This window comes from Oncorhynchus tshawytscha, linkage group LG02, assembly GCF_018296145.1.
Source record: "Oncorhynchus tshawytscha isolate Ot180627B linkage group LG02, Otsh_v2.0, whole genome shotgun sequence".
Taxonomy (NCBI): domain Eukaryota; kingdom Metazoa; phylum Chordata; class Actinopteri; order Salmoniformes; family Salmonidae; genus Oncorhynchus; species Oncorhynchus tshawytscha.
Window position 1 is genome coordinate 73,096,495 of NC_056430.1, and position 19,781 is coordinate 73,116,275.

At 44.3% G+C, this 19,781-nt stretch overlaps 3 protein-coding genes across 8 annotated transcripts; 2 read left to right on the plus strand and 1 right to left on the minus strand.

Moving 5' to 3' along the window:
• Positions 1-535: 535 nt before the first annotated feature.
• On the minus strand, positions 536-4,200 carry LOC112247960 (heme oxygenase-like). The gene is given in 8 exon segments (XM_024416773.2): positions 536-1,284; positions 1,471-1,588; positions 1,839-2,111; positions 2,547-2,665; positions 2,668-2,761; positions 3,081-3,192; positions 3,736-3,784; positions 4,046-4,200. Coding segments are annotated over 7 exon segments (891 nt in total). The 5' UTR covers positions 3,783-3,784; positions 4,046-4,200; the 3' UTR covers positions 536-1,156.
• A 2,083-nt stretch (positions 4,201-6,283) lies between these two features.
• LOC121840568 (HMG box-containing protein 4-like) lies at positions 6,284-8,893 on the plus strand. 6 transcript variants are annotated; one of them, XM_042304421.1, is made up of 6 exons: positions 6,284-6,429; positions 7,072-7,251; positions 7,449-7,585; positions 7,977-8,201; positions 8,380-8,502; positions 8,585-8,893. In XM_042304421.1, the coding sequence occupies exons 4-6, from the start codon at positions 7,995-7,997 to the stop codon at positions 8,627-8,629; spliced, it is 375 nt and encodes a 124-aa protein (XP_042160355.1). In that variant the 5' UTR covers positions 6,284-6,429; positions 7,072-7,251; positions 7,449-7,585; positions 7,977-7,994; the 3' UTR covers positions 8,630-8,893. The 6 variants fall into 6 exon arrangements, with proteins under 6 accessions (XP_042160355.1, XP_042160354.1, XP_042160359.1 ...); XM_042304420.1 differs by having other exon boundaries at positions 6,285-6,499; XM_042304425.1 differs by lacking the exon at positions 6,284-6,429 and adding an exon at positions 6,537-6,889 and having other exon boundaries at positions 7,449-7,602.
• A 6,292-nt stretch (positions 8,894-15,185) lies between these two features.
• Positions 15,186-19,054, plus strand: LOC112247974 (GTPase IMAP family member 9-like). The gene is made up of 4 exons (XM_042304431.1): positions 15,186-15,861; positions 16,028-16,093; positions 16,717-16,937; positions 17,394-19,054. Exons 1-4 carry the CDS (start codon positions 15,669-15,671, stop codon positions 17,823-17,825), a joined length of 912 nt encoding a protein of 303 aa, XP_042160365.1. The 5' UTR covers positions 15,186-15,668; the 3' UTR covers positions 17,826-19,054.
• The last annotated feature ends 727 nt before the right edge of the window (positions 19,055-19,781 follow it).

The window sequence follows — 19,781 nt, forward strand, 5'->3', positions numbered from 1 at the left end:
CAGCACCACATTCCAGACCATCAAAGAAGATGACCAGCCTTCGAGGACTGCACTGGACAGGAAGTGCATGACAAGCCAAAGAAGATGACCAGCCTTCTCAGTCTTCGAGGACTGCGCTGGACAGGAAGCATGACAAGCCAAAGAAGATGAGGATTCGCAACATCTTCAGAAGGAAATGTAATGAAGGGGCTTCTAAAGCCTATTATCACCACAAGACTCATATATTAGAAGAGAATTCTAACAGCCTGACATTGTTATCGAATGTGTCTGTTATTATTTGGGAAATAGAAGGATGGGATTTGGGCCTTAGCATTTCTGATTAGAAACCCCACAAGACTCCTACTAGAACAGAACTGGAACAGCCTGATATTTTTATGTTCCTATTTTATTGTTCTCTTCATTTTGAAGTATATTAATCAAACTTTTTTATGCACACTGATTGAGATAAAATGACATGTTCAATCTACATTGTTACTCTCTGGTTGCATGTTGATAGAAGAAAGGATTTTAAATCATGTAGACGATGAAGAAATGATCGGTGCATTTTATACCCCACATGGTATACTCTTTTTATTTAAAAAAGTACAAATATATACAATATATACAAATATTTTTGTTGAACAAATTTCACAAACAGTATAACTGACTTTACAAAAATGCATTTGACAGGTAGAAATATTACAGTAGTAATGGCTAAATCTTGAGATTGTAAATGAAAAGGATAGATTTCATTTTGCTCGCATTTTCACAGTGACATTGATAAATGATACAGAAATTTCACAAAATGTTCAGGAGTACTAGTCTATTTCTAGTGTACTAATGATTTTATACTGGTGGACATTGAGTCAGTACTGCCAGTCAGACACATGGACATGTATCAATATCATACACATCCTAACTCATAGTTTAATGTGGTTACATACAACACAGGAACCATAAGAATTTATATTACTAAGTTATTACTTACTTCTGTACAGTTTTTTGTTTTTTTTAACAACTTTTAAAACTATTTAGGATCAACAACATTATAAAATATGGGGTCCTTCATTCTCTTTAAAGTCTTTAAAGTACAAAAATACTCCCAACATCATCTAAGTCTAGGGTAATCTTCTGTTATGGACGGATACAACTTCGCTGAAAACACTTCTCTACAACTTTAAAAAGCATAGATTCCCATGCCAACTGTTGCCAGGGCGACACAGATCCCCAGCACCATTCTGAAGAGGGGTGATGCGTTGACCAGACTGGTCTGGATCTGAAGGGATCTAGCCGTCAGTTTCTCTCCTGAGAAAAGGAGGAATTATTAGTATTATCTAACACACTAACTGCATAAGTACTAAATATCACCGTCATCATATTCAGTCGTGTGTGTGTTTCCGTGCGTGTGGTGTCTGTGTGTGCGTGCATGCGTTCGCACATGCATGTGCCTATGCGTGTGTGTGTGTGTGTGTCTGCGTGTGCGTAACTTACCCTCAGCCAGTTTGGAATGTGTCGACGAGTGTCTTGTGCATCTATTTCTGGTTGTCGTATGCATGAGCTCACTTTCCGTCTCTGTCACAGACACCATCTTCTGAAGATCTTCAAAGACCTGCATCACAGACAGAGGCAAGACAACATCAGTCAAAAGTCAGTCATCTTATGTACGAAGAGCCAAGAAGCTCATAAAAAAAACTAAATGGCACTCACTTAGCTCATAGTTGAACACCAACCCTAATATCTAACCTTATATCCCCCCTAAACCATGGCTGTCCCATTTTCAATATTCCTCGTCACCCCCCCCATCTCCCCAACCCACCCCATCCTCCACTCCTCTCCTCCTCCACTTCTCTCCTCCTCACCTGGATGTTCAACTCGAAGGCTCTGACAGCCTCCTCCAGCATTCCTTTCCTCTCCTCCTCCTCCAGCTCTATGCTGTTCATTCTACTCCTGTACAGCTGTTTGAACAGGTTGGGGCTGCTCACGCCCGGGAAGGAAAAGAACGACAGACCCTCGCCACCCTTCAGCCCCAGAGACTTCTGGGTAATGCGGCCAAGGACTTGTCCGCCAGATAGGTCGCCGAGGTAGCGGGTGTACGCGTGGGCCACTAGGTACTCAGGGTTGTCTTTGCCGATCTGTGGAGGGAAGGAGAGAAGGAGAGAAGGAGAGAGAGAGTCAGTACAGTCACTGGTGTGAATGCACTATAAACCCATTCCAAGTAACCAATTTTTTAAAATTGTATTATCTCAACTTCTAACGTTTGGCTGAATTTACATTGGATTTTTGAAACCCTCATTTGCACCCTTCGTGGTTACATAAGGCAGGGTTTCCTAAACTCGGTCTTGGGGCCCATTTTGGGTGCACGTTTAGTTTTTTACCCTAGCACTACACAGATGATCCAAATAATCAAAGGTTGATGATGAGGTAGTTATTTGAATCAGCTGTGTGGTGCTGGGGCAAAAACTAAAATGTGCACCCAGAGGAGGCCCCTGGGCCGAGTTGGGGAAACCCTGTTATAAAGCATTATGGTACGATTCAACTTCCACAGACCAGTCCAGTTTAATACACACCTGTCTGAGTCTATGGGCATATATTTTAGTGGCAGCCGGTACAACAATCTTCTCTCTCCAGTCCTGCCCATAGAAATGCTCCAGGTCTCTCTCCACTGACTCCAGCCGTGCTAGTTCCAGGGGAAGTATATAGGTGCGACACTCGGGTGGTTGGAGTTATTGTCCAGAGCTTCCTCTAGTGCTTGATAGATCTCATAGAGGGAGCACAGGAGAAGCTGAGGAAAGGAGACAAGGAAAGGATATAAACTAGGGTTAGTCTCAATACTTCCATTATACACAAAACACAGTACCTTGACCCACAACAGTTGATAGCAGCACATGATAGAATGATGGAGCATGATGATGCATGGCGCTCCAGCTCGAAAAATGTTGCATGTCCACACGGAACTACTAATGTGAATTACAGTGTAGATAGGGAATCACAAGACTAATTGCATTGTACTTGCTAGTATCTCCATTTACTAAGATGCAGCAGAGGTTTAAACAGAGAGATGAATCTTTGCCTTTGTTAATGATATGTCAATGATTGATTACCTTGTACTGTGTCAGACTGACATTTCCTCTCTGGTAGGCCAGCATCAGCTCGGTGTTCTCTGCTCTGACATGGCTGTCCTTGGTCACAGCCTTAATCTGCTCAGACAGATCACTGTGGGAGAGAGAGAGGAAAACACATTAACCCCTGTATTCAACCTGTAAAGTTACAGCATTACTGTACTGTTCACACACACAGAGAGAGAGAGAGAGCGAGATGGGGGGTCATGTTAACTTCTGTTTTCAACCTGTGATAAAGACTGTCTTACACACTGAGTGATGATTGACATATGGATGAGAGGGGGAATGCCCACTGACATATAGGACAGCTGGGTGACATATCACTTAGAGGTGGAAAACCAACATGGGTCTATCAATGGAGGCTAACTGCTAATGGGGATAAGATACTGCAGGTGACGACAAGTAGATCAGAGCAATAGACACCTACTCAGAAGAACACCCCATGAAACACTGCCTCTTGCAAAAGCAGCATGTTTCTAAGACACTTACTAACACAAGAAACAGTTTGGTTTGTCTGAGATCTTCATATGCTTGGTAGAGACCAGCACAGAGACAGCGTATGTTAACTGTCTGCTAAGTTCAATCAAAACACAGACATCAGTAGCATGTATACTGCTGGCTGTAATAACAGCCTTACCTGTCTGTGAGCTCCACTTGTGTCTGCATCTTCTTGTCTGTCTCCATATCTGTATTCACAACAGAGAAAACCATCAATATGACTGAGATAACACGGTGTCATACCGTCTTATCTATAACAGAGTACACCGTATAAACATGATATGTATGTTGACAATAAGCCTTTACAATGATCACACATCAGATACTTGCATGTTGCTATATGACCCAAACATGAATTGCAATGTCAGTTGCTATAGAAAGTTATGACTGAAAGCTATGACCCAGAAATGGCACAAAAGTCAAATTGTAAATCAGTTTTTTTCACTCACCAGTTCACAAGTTATACAATAGTTGGTCCTTTCTTTGTTGTTATATTCCCACAATGAGAGACTGTCTTCTCCTTCTCTCTCTTTCTTTCTTCCTAAGTGTACAATCCTTATTTTGTGTGCCTCCTCTCCGGTCTCTACCTCTCTTTATACTGTCCTCCCCTCCTCCCTCCCTCCCTCCCTCCCTTCTTCTCTTTCACGGGTTAGCTGAGCTGAGAGAAACAGGAAGCAGTAAACCTGACTCAACAACAGCTCTGCTAGGAACAGCTATGGGAACATTGTGGAGGGAGGGACTAGGACTAAACATGACAGGGCAACTTTAGGAATTACTAGTAATGGAAAACTGGGGGAGGAGGGACCCGCGCTTAACATGACAGGGCAACTTTAGGAATAGAAATGGAAAACTGGAGGGAGGAGGGCCCAATGCTTAACATGACAGGGCAACTTTAGGAACATAAATCGAAAACTGGAGGGAGGGACCAGCGCTTAACATGACAGCGCAACTTTAGGAATATAAATGGAAAACTGGAAGGAGGAGGGACCAAGAGTAAACATGGAGGGAGGGGGGACCAAGAGTAAACATGACTCACTTTTTTACCACCCTGGAAAGAAGAGGGAAGAGTGAGGGAATAGCAATGGACAACTGGGGAGTATGGAGGGACTAGGACTAATCATGACAGAGCAACTTCAGGAACAACATGGAATGGTGACAGGAATGTAGGCTAGGAGGAGGGATCAGAAGTCAGCATTAACTAAACATGACAGTGTAACTTCAGCACTCTGGGGAGCAGAGGGAGGAGTGTTGAAATCCAGACTCTGTGTAAAGGACACGGCACAATCACATGACTATGGTGTGTTTTGTCAAGAAGTGATAGTAATCTCATGTTTGATGATTCAAGTTTGCTACTTGAAGTTCGCTAGTTGGCTCTTTGTGTTAGGTTTGCTGTCCATTATATATATATATATATATATATAGGCTCTAACCACTAGGCTACCCTGCCGCCCCATATATATATATATGGGGCGGCAGGGTAGCCTAGTGGTTAGAGCGTTAGACTAGTAACCGAAAGGTTGCAAGTTCATATCCTGAGCTAATAAGGTACAAATCTGTCATTCTGCCCCTGAACAGGCAGTTAACCCACTGTTCCTAGGCCGTGATTGAAAATAAGAATTTGTTCTTATCTGACTTGCCTAGTTAAATAAAGGTTAAAAAAAAGTATATATATATATATATATACATACATGTTTAAAAAAGGTAATGAAATACATGTGATTGAATACATTTTCCATAAACTCGTGAAATACTGTAAATTCCCTAACACTAAATGCAGAAGAGGGAACAATTACCCAATGTACAAGTCACATTGTGGTTTATGTGTCATTATTTTTCTGATACATAGCAACATTTCATAATGGACTCGCTGACATTGCACTCTCCTGATGTTCAAGTGCAATGTCTAGCTCAAATAAGACAGAGTCACAGACACAGTGAACTTGAAGTCCACTGTCCAAATACACACTTAGAACAAAGGGTTCCAAAAGGGTTATTTGGCTCCTATGGGGACAGCTGAAGAACCCTTTAAGGTTATAGCACCTTGTACTGTACTTTATAGTTGAGTATTATTTTGTTGAACTCCTCACCCACCTTCCACTAGACTAACGTTAGTCTCTGTGGATGTACTGTACAGTACATTCAATTAGCATGGGTAAAGAAAGATGAATTAGACACCTGTTGGTTTAATTGTTAACAGTGTAACCTAAATACTCTCCACTGTTTCTGTACACACAGTGTGCTGTTTGACTTCATCTCTGACTGCCAAGTTCAACCTCCCTCTCTCTGTCACAACAAAGCGCTCAATCATGCCTGGAAATGGCAGTGGCAATTTGGCAATGATGTATCACACTGAGAAGTAAACAACTATTACTATATAATTCCCTCTTAGGTCTAATATCAGTTGATGATTCATATATGATATTGTTAATATGGGTATGCATTATAAGGGTATAATTATTCGATTTTGATGCCATAATATTTGATTTAAAGATTCATTTATTTAATGGAGAATAATCCATAACTGTAACTTTGTTGCAACCTGCAAGTCTGCAACAATGCAGCCAAATATATAGATTGCGTATAACTGGTGTGCTAAATTGTAGCAATAAAATAATTGGTCATAAAGTTTTAGGATGTGATTTTCATGCGGAAGCAGTCAGCGATAAGAATATTGCTTTGACCGCTTACCGTGATTCAGCGACTACGTGGACGTGAGGGAAGGGGGAGCAAATGGGGTGAGAACGATTCGACCATTTCCTAAACATGAGTCCGCGGAATTTGTACCAGCAGGGACTCGCATTCCAATGGTGTTGAAATCATCCCGCCAGCGAAGGTGACAAATTCAGGAAATTATGGAGCAACGATTTACCACCCATAAATTGAGTAGAGTAGCCTGACAGTCTGTGAGTAAAAACATATGCAAATTTGTAATATACATTGCAATGTTTTGCAAATAATACTTTCACAAGTAATAATGCTTTTGTTACCCTATGAAAAGTATAGGCCAATGTCTAATTTTACGTAAACCATGCGCCTCCACCCACGGGGTGCGTTATCCTGCGCTTGTGAGCGCAGCAAACTTTGAACTCTTCAAAGATGGCGACAAGCGGTGGGTGAAGTTTGGAGATGGTCCATCAGTTCTTTGTCGACACATCGGAAAGCCAAAACGGAGCTCTCTTGATCAGCTACCAATTCGTTGTTGAAAAACACATAGCTATTTCATAATCGAAATTACCGCGAGTGGTTGAGCAACATAGCCACCTCCGTACTGCGTTTACATTTGTGCGGAGCAGGTAGGCAGTGTTTGTTTAGAGGTGGTAGAATGTACCTGTTAGCAGGTTCAAATGCATATTCTTGCCAGTGTGCCCAAGCAGCTTCTTTGCAATAGTAGCCTATTCAGTATATTTGAACCTATACATTGTATCATGTTATGTGCATCGATTTTAATGTCTATATTACTGCCTCTCTTTCCCAGGTGTAGAAGATGGAGGGAGAGGTGGGCCTTGTGACCAGTCGCAGTCAGAGAGAGAAGAAAAGATCCTACAAAGATTTCCTGAGAGAGAGGAGGATGATGACCTAGTGGCGGATGAGGAACAACTTGTTGTCAAAGAACGCAAATGCAAGAAGTCATACAAGAAGAAGAGGAGACATTCAGGTTTGGAACGCGGATACATCGTGAGCGTGACTATGAAATTTGGAGCAATGGCACCCTGTTCCCTACATAGTGCACTACTTTTGACCATGGTCAGAACTAGTGCACTATGTAAGGAATAGGGTACCATTGGGACGCACATCTCCCTGTAATTTTGGCTCAATCTCATAGGCGCTGCATCCGTTCCGTACTCTTTACAGGTGACCATACCCACCCCCACAGTTGGACCAATGGCAGTGCAGGACCGGAGTTGTATGTTCTCTCCCATCACCAGTACGACCACCAGACCTGTGAATCACCAGACGACTGGTTGACAGAAGGGGAGAGATTTGAGGAAGTGAGTGAATAGGTGGGGTGAGTCTCCATTTTATGTCCTTGATTCCTTGCAGCCTCAGACGTTCTCCTCTAATGAGGTTTAAGAAGGAGTCAAGGAGAGAGGAATTGAGATTCACCTTGGGACTAAGGCCTCTTTCTGGAGATGGTTAGTAAGAGGAAGACCAAGTTGCCCTCTAGACACTGATCTAAGTTATGTCTAGCATTTCCCCACTAGTGATTAATGTTAAGGATATAGGGAGGGTGTGCTGATCCTAGATCTGTGTCTAAAAGAGCAGCTTCTAGGTGTTATTGTGTAAAATGGACAGCAGAGGGCAGTGCTCGGTAAGTTTCCTTCCACTGATCTCCTTTTCTGCTTGTTACTCATCCCTCGTTTCCCCCCGCTCCTCTCCCAGAGTAGGGAGGAGTCTACCATGCCTTCGTTCTGGATGTACATGGACGACCAGCAGAACGAGATAAGAGCGGAGGCCTCTACAGCTAGTTGCAGTCTCATGACCCCTGATACCACAGACTCACCCATGTTGACAGGGCCTGAGGTAGACCCAGTGAACGCAGCGGCCCACCTACAGCTGCTGGGGGAATCGCTGTCTCACATTGGCCACCGGCTTCAGGGAACTAAGGTGGGCTGGTTGAACACCGTTGGCTTCATTGCCCTCACACTGAAAGGCTACTGAATACGGACATGTCATGCAAGCATTGTTTGATTGAAGTTGCTGATAGTTTGATGAATCTCGCTCTCTTTCGCCCTGACCCTCCCTTTATTTCTTTCCCTGTCGGTGTCTCTCTCTGTCTCTCTAGGAGATGATGGCAGTGTCAGGAAGTCTGTCTGTGTTACTGGACTCTCTACTGTGTGCCCTGGCTCCCCTGGCCTGTCTCACCTCTCTGGTCCCTGAGCTACGCAGCTGCCCTTCACACACACTGGTGAGGCTTACACACACACATTCAGTAGCTGTCAAATGATTAGGACCCTCACCAACTTCTATTATCCCTATCTTTCTTCTAGGCAGAGACTCTGGACAACATTGCCTATGTGATGCCTGGTTTGTGAAGTTTGTCTGATGAGAAGAGCCTTAACCAGGGCAAACAGGACGTTGTCATACTTTGAAGATGTTCCTTCCTGTCTGTTTGGGGCCTTTTGAAGGGATGGGGGATAAGTAAGCCGTTTGTTTTAAGAGGGGCTTTTAAGCGAACGTCCCAATCTGCACGTCCCGCTCTACTTTACCTCCGAAGTTATCTGGGTTCATATTGAATTTGAAAGATAAACCATTTGTTTAGTTTCATTTGTTCAATTAAAACGTGTTTTGTTCATGCACTCGTTTTGATATTTATCCAACTTGGCAAGAGCTTCTAATCAACGGTTCATGCATTATTGTTCCAGATGAAATACTTTGACTATTTAAGAGAATCATTTCCACTTGTTGAGCTCTGACTCATCACGTAAGACTGTCAGTGTCTGTTCTCACAACAGCCACATGTTTTTAGACTGACAGGATGTCAGACAATACCGGAGGCGCTAGAGTGCTTCTTCTGGTTCTATAACTGTAAAACACTGCAGTGGGTTTGGTTCTATAACTGTAAAACACTGCAGTGGGTTTGGTTCTATAACTGTAAAACACTGCAGTGGGTTTGGTTCTATAACTGTAAAACACTGCAGTGGGTTTGGTTCTATAACTATAAAACACTGCAGTGGGTTTGGTTCTATAACTATAAAACACTGCAGTGGGTTTGGTTCTATAACTGTAAAACACTGCAGTGGGTTTGGTTCTATAACTGTAAAAAAACACTGTAAAACACTGCAGTGGGTTTGGTTCTATAACTGTAAAACACTGCAGTGGGTTTGGTTCTATGTAAAACACTGCAGTGGGTTTGGTTCTATAACTGTAAAACACTGCAGTGGGTTTGGTTCTATAACTATAAAACACTGCAGTGGGTTTGGTTCTATAACTGTAAAACACTGCAGTGGGTTTGGTTCTATAACTATAAAACACTGCAGTGGGTTTGGTTCTATAACTGTAAAACACTTCTATAACTGTAAAACACTGCAGTGGGTTTGGTTCTATAACTATAAAACACTGCAGTGGGTTTGTTCTATAACTGTAAAACACTGCAGTGGGTTTGGTTCTATAACTATAAAACACTGCAGTGGGTTTGGTTCTATATAACAGTGGGTTTGGTTCTATAACTATAAAACACTGCAGTGGGTTTGGTTCTATAACTGTAAAACACTGCAGTGGGTTTGGTTCTATAACTATAAAACACTGCAGTGGGTTTGGTTCTATAACTGTAAAACACTGCAGTGGGTTTGGTTCTATAACTGTAAAACACTGCAGTGGGTTTGGTTCTATAACTGTAAAACACTGCAGTGGGTTTGGTTCTATAACTATAAAACACTGCAGTGGGTTTGGTTCTATAACTGTAAAACACTGCAGTGGGTTTGGTTCTATAACTATAAAACACTGCAGTGGGTTTGGTTCTATAACTGTAAAACTGCAGTGGGTTTGGTTCTATAACTGTAAAACTGCAGTGGGTTTGGTAACAGTGGGTTTGGGTAAAACACTGCAGTGGGTATCTTGCTACTTGGGTATAATTTTCCAGGGCCACGTTCATTTGCCAGATGTTGTTGAACGTTGCAGATCGACTAGAAGTACCATGAGTAGAACAAGGAATCACATTGGCTCTATATGTCAGAGGCATGTTTGTTCTACGTAGCCTATTTCACTGAACATTCCAAAACGGTGCGTCCTGCTGTACAGATATTCAACCACACCTGTAGAACTAATCTAGCTCGTAATGTACCATCACATATACAGTACCAGTCAAACGTTTGGACTCATTCCTGGCCTTTACTTTTACTATTTTCTATACTATGAAATAATAGTGAAGACTAAACTGAAATAACACATGGAATCATGTAGTAACCAAAAAAGTTAAGTCAAAATATATTTTCTATTTGAGATTCTTCAAGGTATCCACCCTTTGCCTTGATTAACAGAATGTGACTGGCAGAACGGATGTTGTATGTGGAGGATGAGGGCTGCAGTAGATATCTCAGATAGGGGGGAGTGGGGCCTAAGAGGGTTTTATAAATAAGCATCAACCAGTGGGTCTTGCGACGGGTATACAGAGATGACCAGATTACAGAGGAGTATAGAGTGCAGTGATGTGTCCTATAAGGAGCATTGGTGGCAAATCTGATGGCCGACTGGTAAAGAACCTCCAGCCGCACCCTTACCTGCCTTGTTAAAAGGTCATTTCTGGGATTTCTTTCCTTAATGCCTTTGAGGCAATCAGTTGTGTTGTGACAAAGTAGGGATGGTATACAGAAGACAGCCCAAGTCCATGTTATGGTAAGAACAGCTCAAATAAGCAAAGAGAAACGACAGTCCGCCACTACTTTAAGACAAGCAGGTCAGTCAATCTGGAAAATTTCAACAGCTTTGAAAGTTTCTTCAAGTGTAGTCGCAAAAACCAAGTGCTATGATGAAACTGGCTCTCATGAGGACCGCCACAGGAAAAGAAGACCCAGAGTTACCTCTGCTGCAGAGTATAAGTTCATTAGAGTTACCAGCCTCAGAAACTGCAGCGCAAATAAATGCTTCAGAGTTCAAGTAACAGACACATCTCAACATCAACTGTTCAGAGGAGACTGAATCAGGCCTTCATGGTTGAATTGCTGCAAAGAAACCACCAGTACTAAAGGACACCAATAAGAAGAAGAGACTTGCTTGGGCCAAGAAACACGAGCAACGGACATTAGACCGGTGGAAATGTTTCCTTTGATTTTTGGTTCCAACCGCTGTGTCTTTTTGAGACGCAGAGTAGGTGAACGGATGATGTGTGATGTGTCCGCATGTGTGGTTCCCACAGTGAAGCAACAGGACAAAGACTGTGAACACACCTCCAGGCTGTGTAAGGGCTATTTGACCAAGAAGGAGAGTGATGGAGTGCTGCATAAGATGACCTGACCTCCACAAACACCCGACCTCAAACCAACTGAGATGGTTTGGAATGCAGAGTGAAGAAAAAGCAGCCAACAAATGCTCAGCATATGTGGGAACTCCTTCAAGACAGTTGGAAAAGCATTCCTCATGAAGCCGGTTGAGAGAATGCTAAGAGTGCAAAGCTGTCATCAAGGCAAAGGGTGGCTTTATGTTTTGATCTGTTACACTTTTTTGGTTACTACATGATTCTGTATGTGTTATTTGGTGGTTTTGATGTCCACTATTATTCTACATTGTAGAAAATATAAAAAATTAAGAAAAACTCTTGAATGAGAAGGTGTCCAAACTTTTGACTGGTACTCTAGATTGGTACTCAATCTCTCCATCGCAGGCCATCGCCACCCATGTACCCCTCATTGGCTGTGGTGAACGTTTGGCGTGAGTGTCACTGTTTACCACTCCGCCTCTCCACGGAATACCTGGTCGCCTCTGAACAATAGAGCCAGAGAATGTTGGTGTGTTTCAGCGTGCGCGTGTGACCGAGAAAGGGAGGGTGCACTAGGTAGACCGGTGACTCACTAATACCGACACTCCTTAATCCGTGTAGTTTGGCCGTATTTAGAGGTTGATGAGGAAGGATAGGTGTTGCAATAACAGACTGATAGAGGTGAGGAGGGTTACACAGGAGAGACAAGCCGCTTCAGAGCGACTGGGTTCATCTGAGAGAAGGAAGGAGAAGACACACAAGGATACAGACAGAAAACCCAGCAACCCGTTCCAACATACTCCTACCTGGGTAAGGGGGACACCTCCGTAGATTTAGGTGGTTGATGTGTGTACCGAGTCTGTCAGTCAGGAGGGTTGTTAAAACAGAACATATCATAGACTGTAAGGTATTTAAAAGCCTTGAATTTCTTCATATTTCACATGATCTAATCTAAATCAAAGACGCCTGTGAAAGTGAAGCTGTTGCTACAGTACTGTTTCTCCTACACCTCGCGGAGGTCTTCATTTGACCTCAACCCCTGATGCAATGCCACCCCGCCATGTGTAGGCAGTAAACGATATGGTTGTTTAAACTGATCATAATGCACAGGATCAGGTCTGTTCCAGTTTCGCTGCTAGGAGAACAGGAGTGTTAAGAGTTGACAGGACATGGTCGTCTGTGGTTAGAAACACGGGATATAAACAACAGGTTGTCAGGGCGTGTCTAACTGAAGTAGGCCTACATATGCTGTATATGTCGTACTATCTGTGCGGTTTTTATGTTCTGGTGCTATGAGCTTGCAGTGTACATTGTGTTTGAGTATTACTCCACACGTTGTTCTGAACAGAATGTCGTTGGACAGGCCTGGCAGGGGTATGTCGTTGGACAGGCCTGGCAGGGGTATGTCGTTGGACAGGCCTGGCAGGCGTGTGGGGGTGTGGCTGGAAATTGGTCACCCGTGCACATGATGCATGCACACACACAAGGAAAGAGAGATGGGGGGGGAAAGTTTGACACTACACAGGCAGATCAGTGAACACAGACAATACCTCACCTGTAACTTGAATCTTTGCATCTCTGATACACACATTCCAATTGAAAGATAGATACACACACACCAGACACACAGCTTCAAAGGTGTTCACTGACAGTAAGCATTTATTTGTAACACCTCTTCTGGGTTATCCTTTGAATGATAATTGCCACAGGATGACTGACCCAGGTTAGATGATAAGACAAGAGGCAACCCAGCCCACATTTCCAGTTGAACTTTCAGGTGTGTTAATCATGGCAGTTAGACAGACTGGGTGTGAGAGAGAAGCCTGCGGCTACACACAAAGACACACGCCCTTACATTTTATTCCCACGCTGATAACTAATGGTATGGAGAACAAAGTCATTTATTCACGCGAATTAACATCATCTTGACCATCAGGCTGTAAGTACTGTAAGTAATACCTCTTCAGTATCTGTAACTAATCTCTCTCTCTTTCAGCTATGACTGACGTCCTCCCCGGCAGCCATGCCAGAACTCCAGAGCCAGAGCTCCGCCTGGTCCTCCTAGGGACCATCGGCTGTGGCAAGACCCTGTCAGGAGACACCCTCCTGGGCCAGTCCTCCTCCGGCTCTCCTTCCTCCTCTGGTTCTTCCCCCAGGCTTTGCCAGCTGAGGCCTGGGGCCTCCGAGGGCCGGAGGTTGACTGTGGTGGAGGCCCCTCGCTGGTACTGGAGCGGGGGCCACATGGAGGCTGGGGTGAGGAAGGAGACAGAGAGGGCACTTGAGCTAGCTGCCCCGGGGCCACACGCCTTCCTGCTGCTGGTTCCTGTCGGCCAGTTCACCGAGGTGGGTCTAATAGTTCTCTAATCGTTCAGAGAAGTTCTATGTTTCTTTGTTATTGCGTCTCTGGTGTTTTGTCATGTAGTTTTACTACGGTGTTGTGAGTCCTGAACAGTCTCTATGTTCTGTGTTATTTCCTTTGGTTTGACTTAATGATGCACATTGTGCTTATGAATACCATGTATTTGCATCGTTCTAATTGATCCAGGTGGAGCACAGAGTGCCCGCTGAGCTGGAGGAGGTGTTTGGGGAGGGGGTGTTGAAACACACCCTGGTACTGTTCACCTGTGGAGACTACTTGATGGGCCAGGGGGTGGGGCAGTACCTGGAGGGAGAGGACCCTGGGCTCAGGGAGGTGATTGACAGGTGTGGGGGCCAATACCATGTCCTCAACAACCGCCGACCGCAGGACAGGGAGCAGGTCAAGGAGCTGCTGGAGAAGGTAACCATGACAACCATCCCATCTTTTAATGATAGTGATGACAGTGGATCCAATTGATGTAGTGCCTGTATGTGCTTCTACTGTCAATTTGTAGGACCCACCCACTTTATTGACACATCACTTTATTGACACATCACTTTCAAATACTTTATTACTATGTCCACGGAATGTTGCAAATACATATAACCACCCTGTTGGTATTTTATATTTGAGGCACTGTGCTTTATTTCAGGTGGAGAACATGGTACAAAAGAACAGAGGATGCTACATACGACAAAACACCCTGCAGAGAGAGATGGAAGAACAAGCGAGGGGGAGAGCGAGGGAACTGAAGGAGAAGGTGGAAGAACAAGCGAGGGAGAGAGAGAGGGAACTGAAGGAGAAGGTGGAAGAACAAGCGAGGGGGAGAGAGAGGGAACTGAAGGAGAAGGTAGAAGAACAAGCGAGGGAGAGAGAGAGGGAACTGAAGGAGAAGGTGGAAGAACAAGCGAGGGGGAGAGAGAGGGAACTGAAGGAGAAGGTGGAAGAACAAGCGAGGGGGAGAGAGAGGGAACTGAAGGAGAAGGTGGAAGAACAAGCGAGGGAGAGAGAGAGGGAACTGAAGAGGTACAAAGTGGAGGAGAAAGAGACTGTGCTGGAATCTAGACACGTCACAAACACAGAGACACCCAGATATTGTGGCAGCCAGAAAAGAGAGGTTACACCTAACTCTGCTATAGAGAGGAGAAGAGAGGAAGAGAGGGAAGAGATGCAAAACTGGAAGGAAGAGATGGAGAAGATAAAGAAAGAGAGGGATGAGATAATGAAGAGCAGGAAAGAGAAGGAAGAGATGGAGAGAAAAATAGAGGAAGAGTGGGAGAAGAGAAGAAAAGATGATATGGAGAAGAGAAGGGGGAGAGAGAGGGAACTGAAGGAGAAGGTGGAAGAACAAGCGAGGGGGAGAGAGAGGGAACTGAAGGAGAAGGTGGAAGAACAAGTGAGGGAGAGAGAGAGGGAACTGAAGGAGAAGGTGGAAGAACAAGCGAGGGGGAGAGAGAGGGAACTGAAGGAGAAGGTGGAAGAACAAGTGAGGGAGAGAGAGAGGGAACTGAAGGAGAAGGTGGAAGAACAAGCGAGGGGGAGAGAGAGGGAACTGAAGGAGAAGGTGGAAGAACAAGTGAGGGAGAGAGAGAGGGAACTGAAGGAGAAGGTGGAAGAACAAGTGAGGGAGAGAGAGAGGGAACTGAAGGAGAAGGTGGAAGAACAAGCGAGGGGGAGAGAGAGGGAACTGGAATCTAGACACGTCACCAACACAGAGACACGCAGATATTGGGGAAACAGGAAAAGAGAGGTTACACCTAACTCTGCTATAGAGAGGAGAAGAGAGGAAGAGAGGGAAGAGATGGAGAGGAAAAGAGAAGAAGAGATTGAGAGGAGAAGAAGGGAAGAGGGGGAAGATATGGAAGAGAAAGTGACTGTGAAACCCTTGGTTAACTGTCTTCAATCAACACCAACACAACAGCAGCAGCCAAAAAAGCCCCAGAATGGTGGTCCAGCACTGTTCACAAGGATCCCTAGTTTCCATCTGACTGAAGGTAAAGACCCATTTTGTTTGGAAACTGTCCGCTAGTCACACTTCGGTATGGATATATATGTCCATTACTCAAACAAACTACTTTGACACTGAAAGTAATGTGTGGCAATGAAGTGTTGTTCACTAGACTGTGTTCCTCTGTTGTAATTCTATCTTTTTGTCTCTAGAGGGCGCTATACTCTCACAGCTGTCCGAACTCGAAGCAAAACCAGCCCAGAAAGTTGTTAATACCTGTAAGTCACATCTCAGTGTAACACAACAATGTCAATTGTGGTGTTCTTTAACTTTTCCCCATTTCATCTAAATGTGAGAAAGATCTAAACATACTGTCTGTCCTTGTCAGTCTGCCACAGAATCAACAGCTTTGGAGTGATCTAAACATACTGTCTGTCCTTGTCAGTCTGCCACAGAATCAACAGCTTTGGAGTGATCTAAACATACTGTCTGTCCTTGTAAGTCTGCCACAGAATCAACAGATTTGGAGTGATCTAAACATACTGTCTGTCCTTGTCAGTCTGCCACAGAATCAACAGATTTGGAGTGATCTAAACATACTGTCTGTCCTTGTCAGTCTGCCACAGAATCAACAGCTTTGGAGTGATCTAAACATACTGTCTGTCCTTGTCAGTCTGCCACAGAATCAACAGCTTTGGAGTGATCTAAACATACTGTCTGTCCTTGTCAGTCTGCCACAGAATCAACAGCTTTGGAGTGATCTAAACATACTGTCTGTCCTTGTCAGTCTGCCACAGAATCAACAGCTTTGGAGTGATCTAGACATAATGTCTGTCCTTGTCAGTCTGCCACAGAATCAACAGCATTGGAGTGATCTAAACATACTGTCTGTCCTTGTCAGTCTGCCACAGAATCAACAGCATTGGAGAGAAGACAACCACCTCCTCCTCCTCCTCCTCCCAGTCAGAGTTGCGTGTGGTTCTGCTGGGTAGGTCAGGGTCAGGGAAGAGTGCAGCAGGTAATATCATACTGGGGCGGGAGGAGTTTGTGTCTCGACCAGACATTACCACAGCCGTCACTCAGGACTGTCAGAAGAGCAGGGCCCTCGTTGCCGGGAGACGGGTTAGTGATTGATTAATCGTTATTACAGCTTTATTGAGTTTCTATTTTCTTAATCATTGAATAATATGAGGTCTATTGAGGTCTATTGAGGTCTATTGACTTCTATTGAGGTCTATTGACTTCTATTGAGGTCTATTGACTTCTATTGAGGTCTATTGAGGTCTATTGACTTCTATTGAGGTCTATTGAGGTCTATTGACTTCTATTGAGTTCTATTGAGATCTATTGAGGTCTGCAGTTTGACTTGTTTCAAACTGAAACCCATCAAGTATTATGTCTAAATGTTATAGTGTTAATGACTGTAAACACTTTCACAGTAAATGGGGGGGGTCAAGTTGAACTTTTGCGTCAGTAAAATCAATATAGTAGTGACCTCAAATGACGAGCTACATGCCAGTAATTTCAGACCTCAACAAATCCTCTTCTCCTCCTCTTTATCCTCCCTCTAACCTCCAGGTGGCAGTGGTGGACACTCCAGACTGGTTCCGCTCTGAGCACCCTCCCGATGTGGTCCGTTCCCAGCTGTCGTCCTGTGTGGCCCTCTCGGCCCCTGGCCCCCACGCCTTCATCCTCTGTGTCCCCGTAGACCAACCAGCCCAGGCAGAGCTACAGGCTCTAGGGGCCCTAGAGAAAGTCTTTGGTCCCGGGGCGGTCCGGACCCACACCCTGGTCCTCTTCACTCACTCCGATCGGTTGAAGGAGAGCGGGAAAGTGGGAGTGGAAGGTGTGGAGAAGTATATCTCCAGCCAGAGGAGAGATTTGTTAGAGTTGGTTAAACGATGTGGGGATCGGTATCATGTGATGGAGAGAGGGAGCGGAGGAGAAGAGGAGGAGGAGAGGAAGAGGAGGAGTGTGGGGAGTTATTGGATAAGGTGGAGCAGACGGTGAGAGAGGGAGGAGGAGAGTGTTTCTCCTGTCCGCTCTTCCAGGAAGCGGAGGATAGGGTGAGACAGAGACAGGAGGAGATAGTGAGGGAGAGGAGGGGAAGAGGAGAGGAGGTGAAGAGACAAGCGCTTCATTCCTACTCCATGCAGCCATTGAGAGAGACAGAGGAAGATGTGGATGAGGAAGAGAACGAGAGAACGAGAGAGGAGGCGGAGAAGAGTGTGAGCGCCCTGGAATTGGAAAATCTTCCCTCGCTCTCGTCCTCTTCTGCATGGTATTCGTCGCTCCTTCGCTCTGTGTGGGAGAAGGTGGGGGCGGGAGCAAGTAAGGTCCCCAAGCTGACGGCTGGAGGTGCGCTGCTGGGTGGGGTGGTGGGCGTGTTCTTTGGAGGGCCCATAGGGGGAGCTATAGGGGCCACTGCTGGATCTGTGGTCACTGAGGTGGGGAGAAGGAGGTTTAGCCAGACAAAGAACTCAGCAGAAGAGACAGATGCCACAGGGAGAATAGAAGGAGAAATCTTGGACAAGGTGTTGAAAACAGAGTGAGAGAGTCAGATCCACACACGTTGATATGGATGTACAGTACAGCATGTTATGAGAGATTATTTGATAGGTTTCTACCTATGATATATATCCACCTGTGACCGCGCAGACGTTGTATATATCTGTGATTATAAACTGGGTTGGTCGAGCCCTGAATGATGATTGGCTGACAGCCGTGGTATATCAGACAGTATACCACGGGTATGACAAACATTTATTTTTACTGCTCTAATTACGTTGGTAACCAGTTGATAATAGCAATAAGGCACCTCGGGGGTTTGTGATATATGGCCAATATACCATGGCTATATACCACGTTGCGTCGTGCCTAAGAACAGCCCTTAGCCGTGGTATATTTTCCATATACCACACCCCCTCGGGCCTTATTGCTTAAACATAATGTTGGTAATATTGTATATCTGTGAACATAATGTTGGTAACATTGTACAACATATACTGATGTGTAAGTTGTTTTGCGGCAAATACCGGTTCTCATTGACTACTTCAATGTTTTGTTGTATTTCTTTTCCAGCTATTACAATTATGACTTGTTAAATAACTCACATGTGCTACGTCATTATTATTCAAATTACATTCAACATGGTTTCTTTAAATGTTAAACTACTATTGTGCATATAGTTAATCTGTTTATTAATGCTAATAAAACACATTGCATGATAATATCATTCAGTTGGGTTTGAAGGCCTACAATATGTAAAGTTGGTCCTGCAAATATGTAATAAAACCCAGAGGGGAGGCAGAGGCAAAGGGGTATTATCTCCATGTCCCAGACTGCTTTGCCTCACCCTCCAGGCCTCTTGTATCAGTAGGACTGGATAGAGCAGGTCTAGGACACCAGCCCCTACCACACCAACCACCTCTCCTCTGTGTGATCTGATCCTCAGGGGCCTCCGTAGTTCACCCTACTAGCTCACACCGTCTCACGTCAGAATTAGACGTTCATCCATGTTTCTCAAACGTCACATTTCAAAGTGTTTGAGGTTGTTAAGTTTAGGTGTTAACTCCAAATTCTTAAGGTTAGTCATTCATCCAGAATGGTTCATGCAACGATTAAGGTTAGGTATTCATCCTGAATGGTTCATGCAACGATTAAGGTTAGTCATTCATCCTGAATGGTTCATGCAACGATTAAGGTTAGTCATTCATCCTGAATGGTTCATGCAACGATTAAGGTTAGGTATTCATCCTGAATGGTTCATGCAACGATTAAGGTTAGTCATTCATCCTGAATGGTTCATGCAACGATTAAGGTTAGGCATTCATCCTGAATGGTTCATGCAACGATTAAGGTTAGGCATTCATCCTGAATGGTTCATGCAACGATTAAGGTTTGGCATTCATCCTGAATGGTTCATGCAACGATTAAGGTTAGGTATTCATCCTGAATGGTTCATGC

Excerpts from the sequence above, each read along its gene's own strand:
- LOC121840568 (XM_042304421.1), top strand. The coding sequence starts at position 7,995 with ATGCCTTCGTTCTGGATGTACATGGACGACCAGCAGAACGAGATAAGA. Across the intron at positions 8,202-8,379 it reads ACCGGCTTCAGGGAACTAAG|GAGATGATGGCAGTGTCAGG; the intron begins GTGGGCTGGTTG and ends CTGTCTCTCTAG. Across the intron at positions 8,503-8,584 it reads GCTGCCCTTCACACACACTG|GCAGAGACTCTGGACAACAT; the intron begins GTGAGGCTTACA and ends TCTTTCTTCTAG.
- LOC112247974 (XM_042304431.1), top strand. The coding sequence starts at position 15,669 with ATGGAGAGGAAAAGAGAAGAAGAGATTGAGAGGAGAAGAAGGGAAGAG. Across the intron at positions 16,094-16,716 it reads CCAGAAAGTTGTTAATACCT|TCTGCCACAGAATCAACAGC; the intron begins GTAAGTCACATC and ends TGTCCTTGTCAG. Across the intron at positions 16,938-17,393 it reads CCCTCGTTGCCGGGAGACGG|GTGGCAGTGGTGGACACTCC; the intron begins GTTAGTGATTGA and ends TCTAACCTCCAG.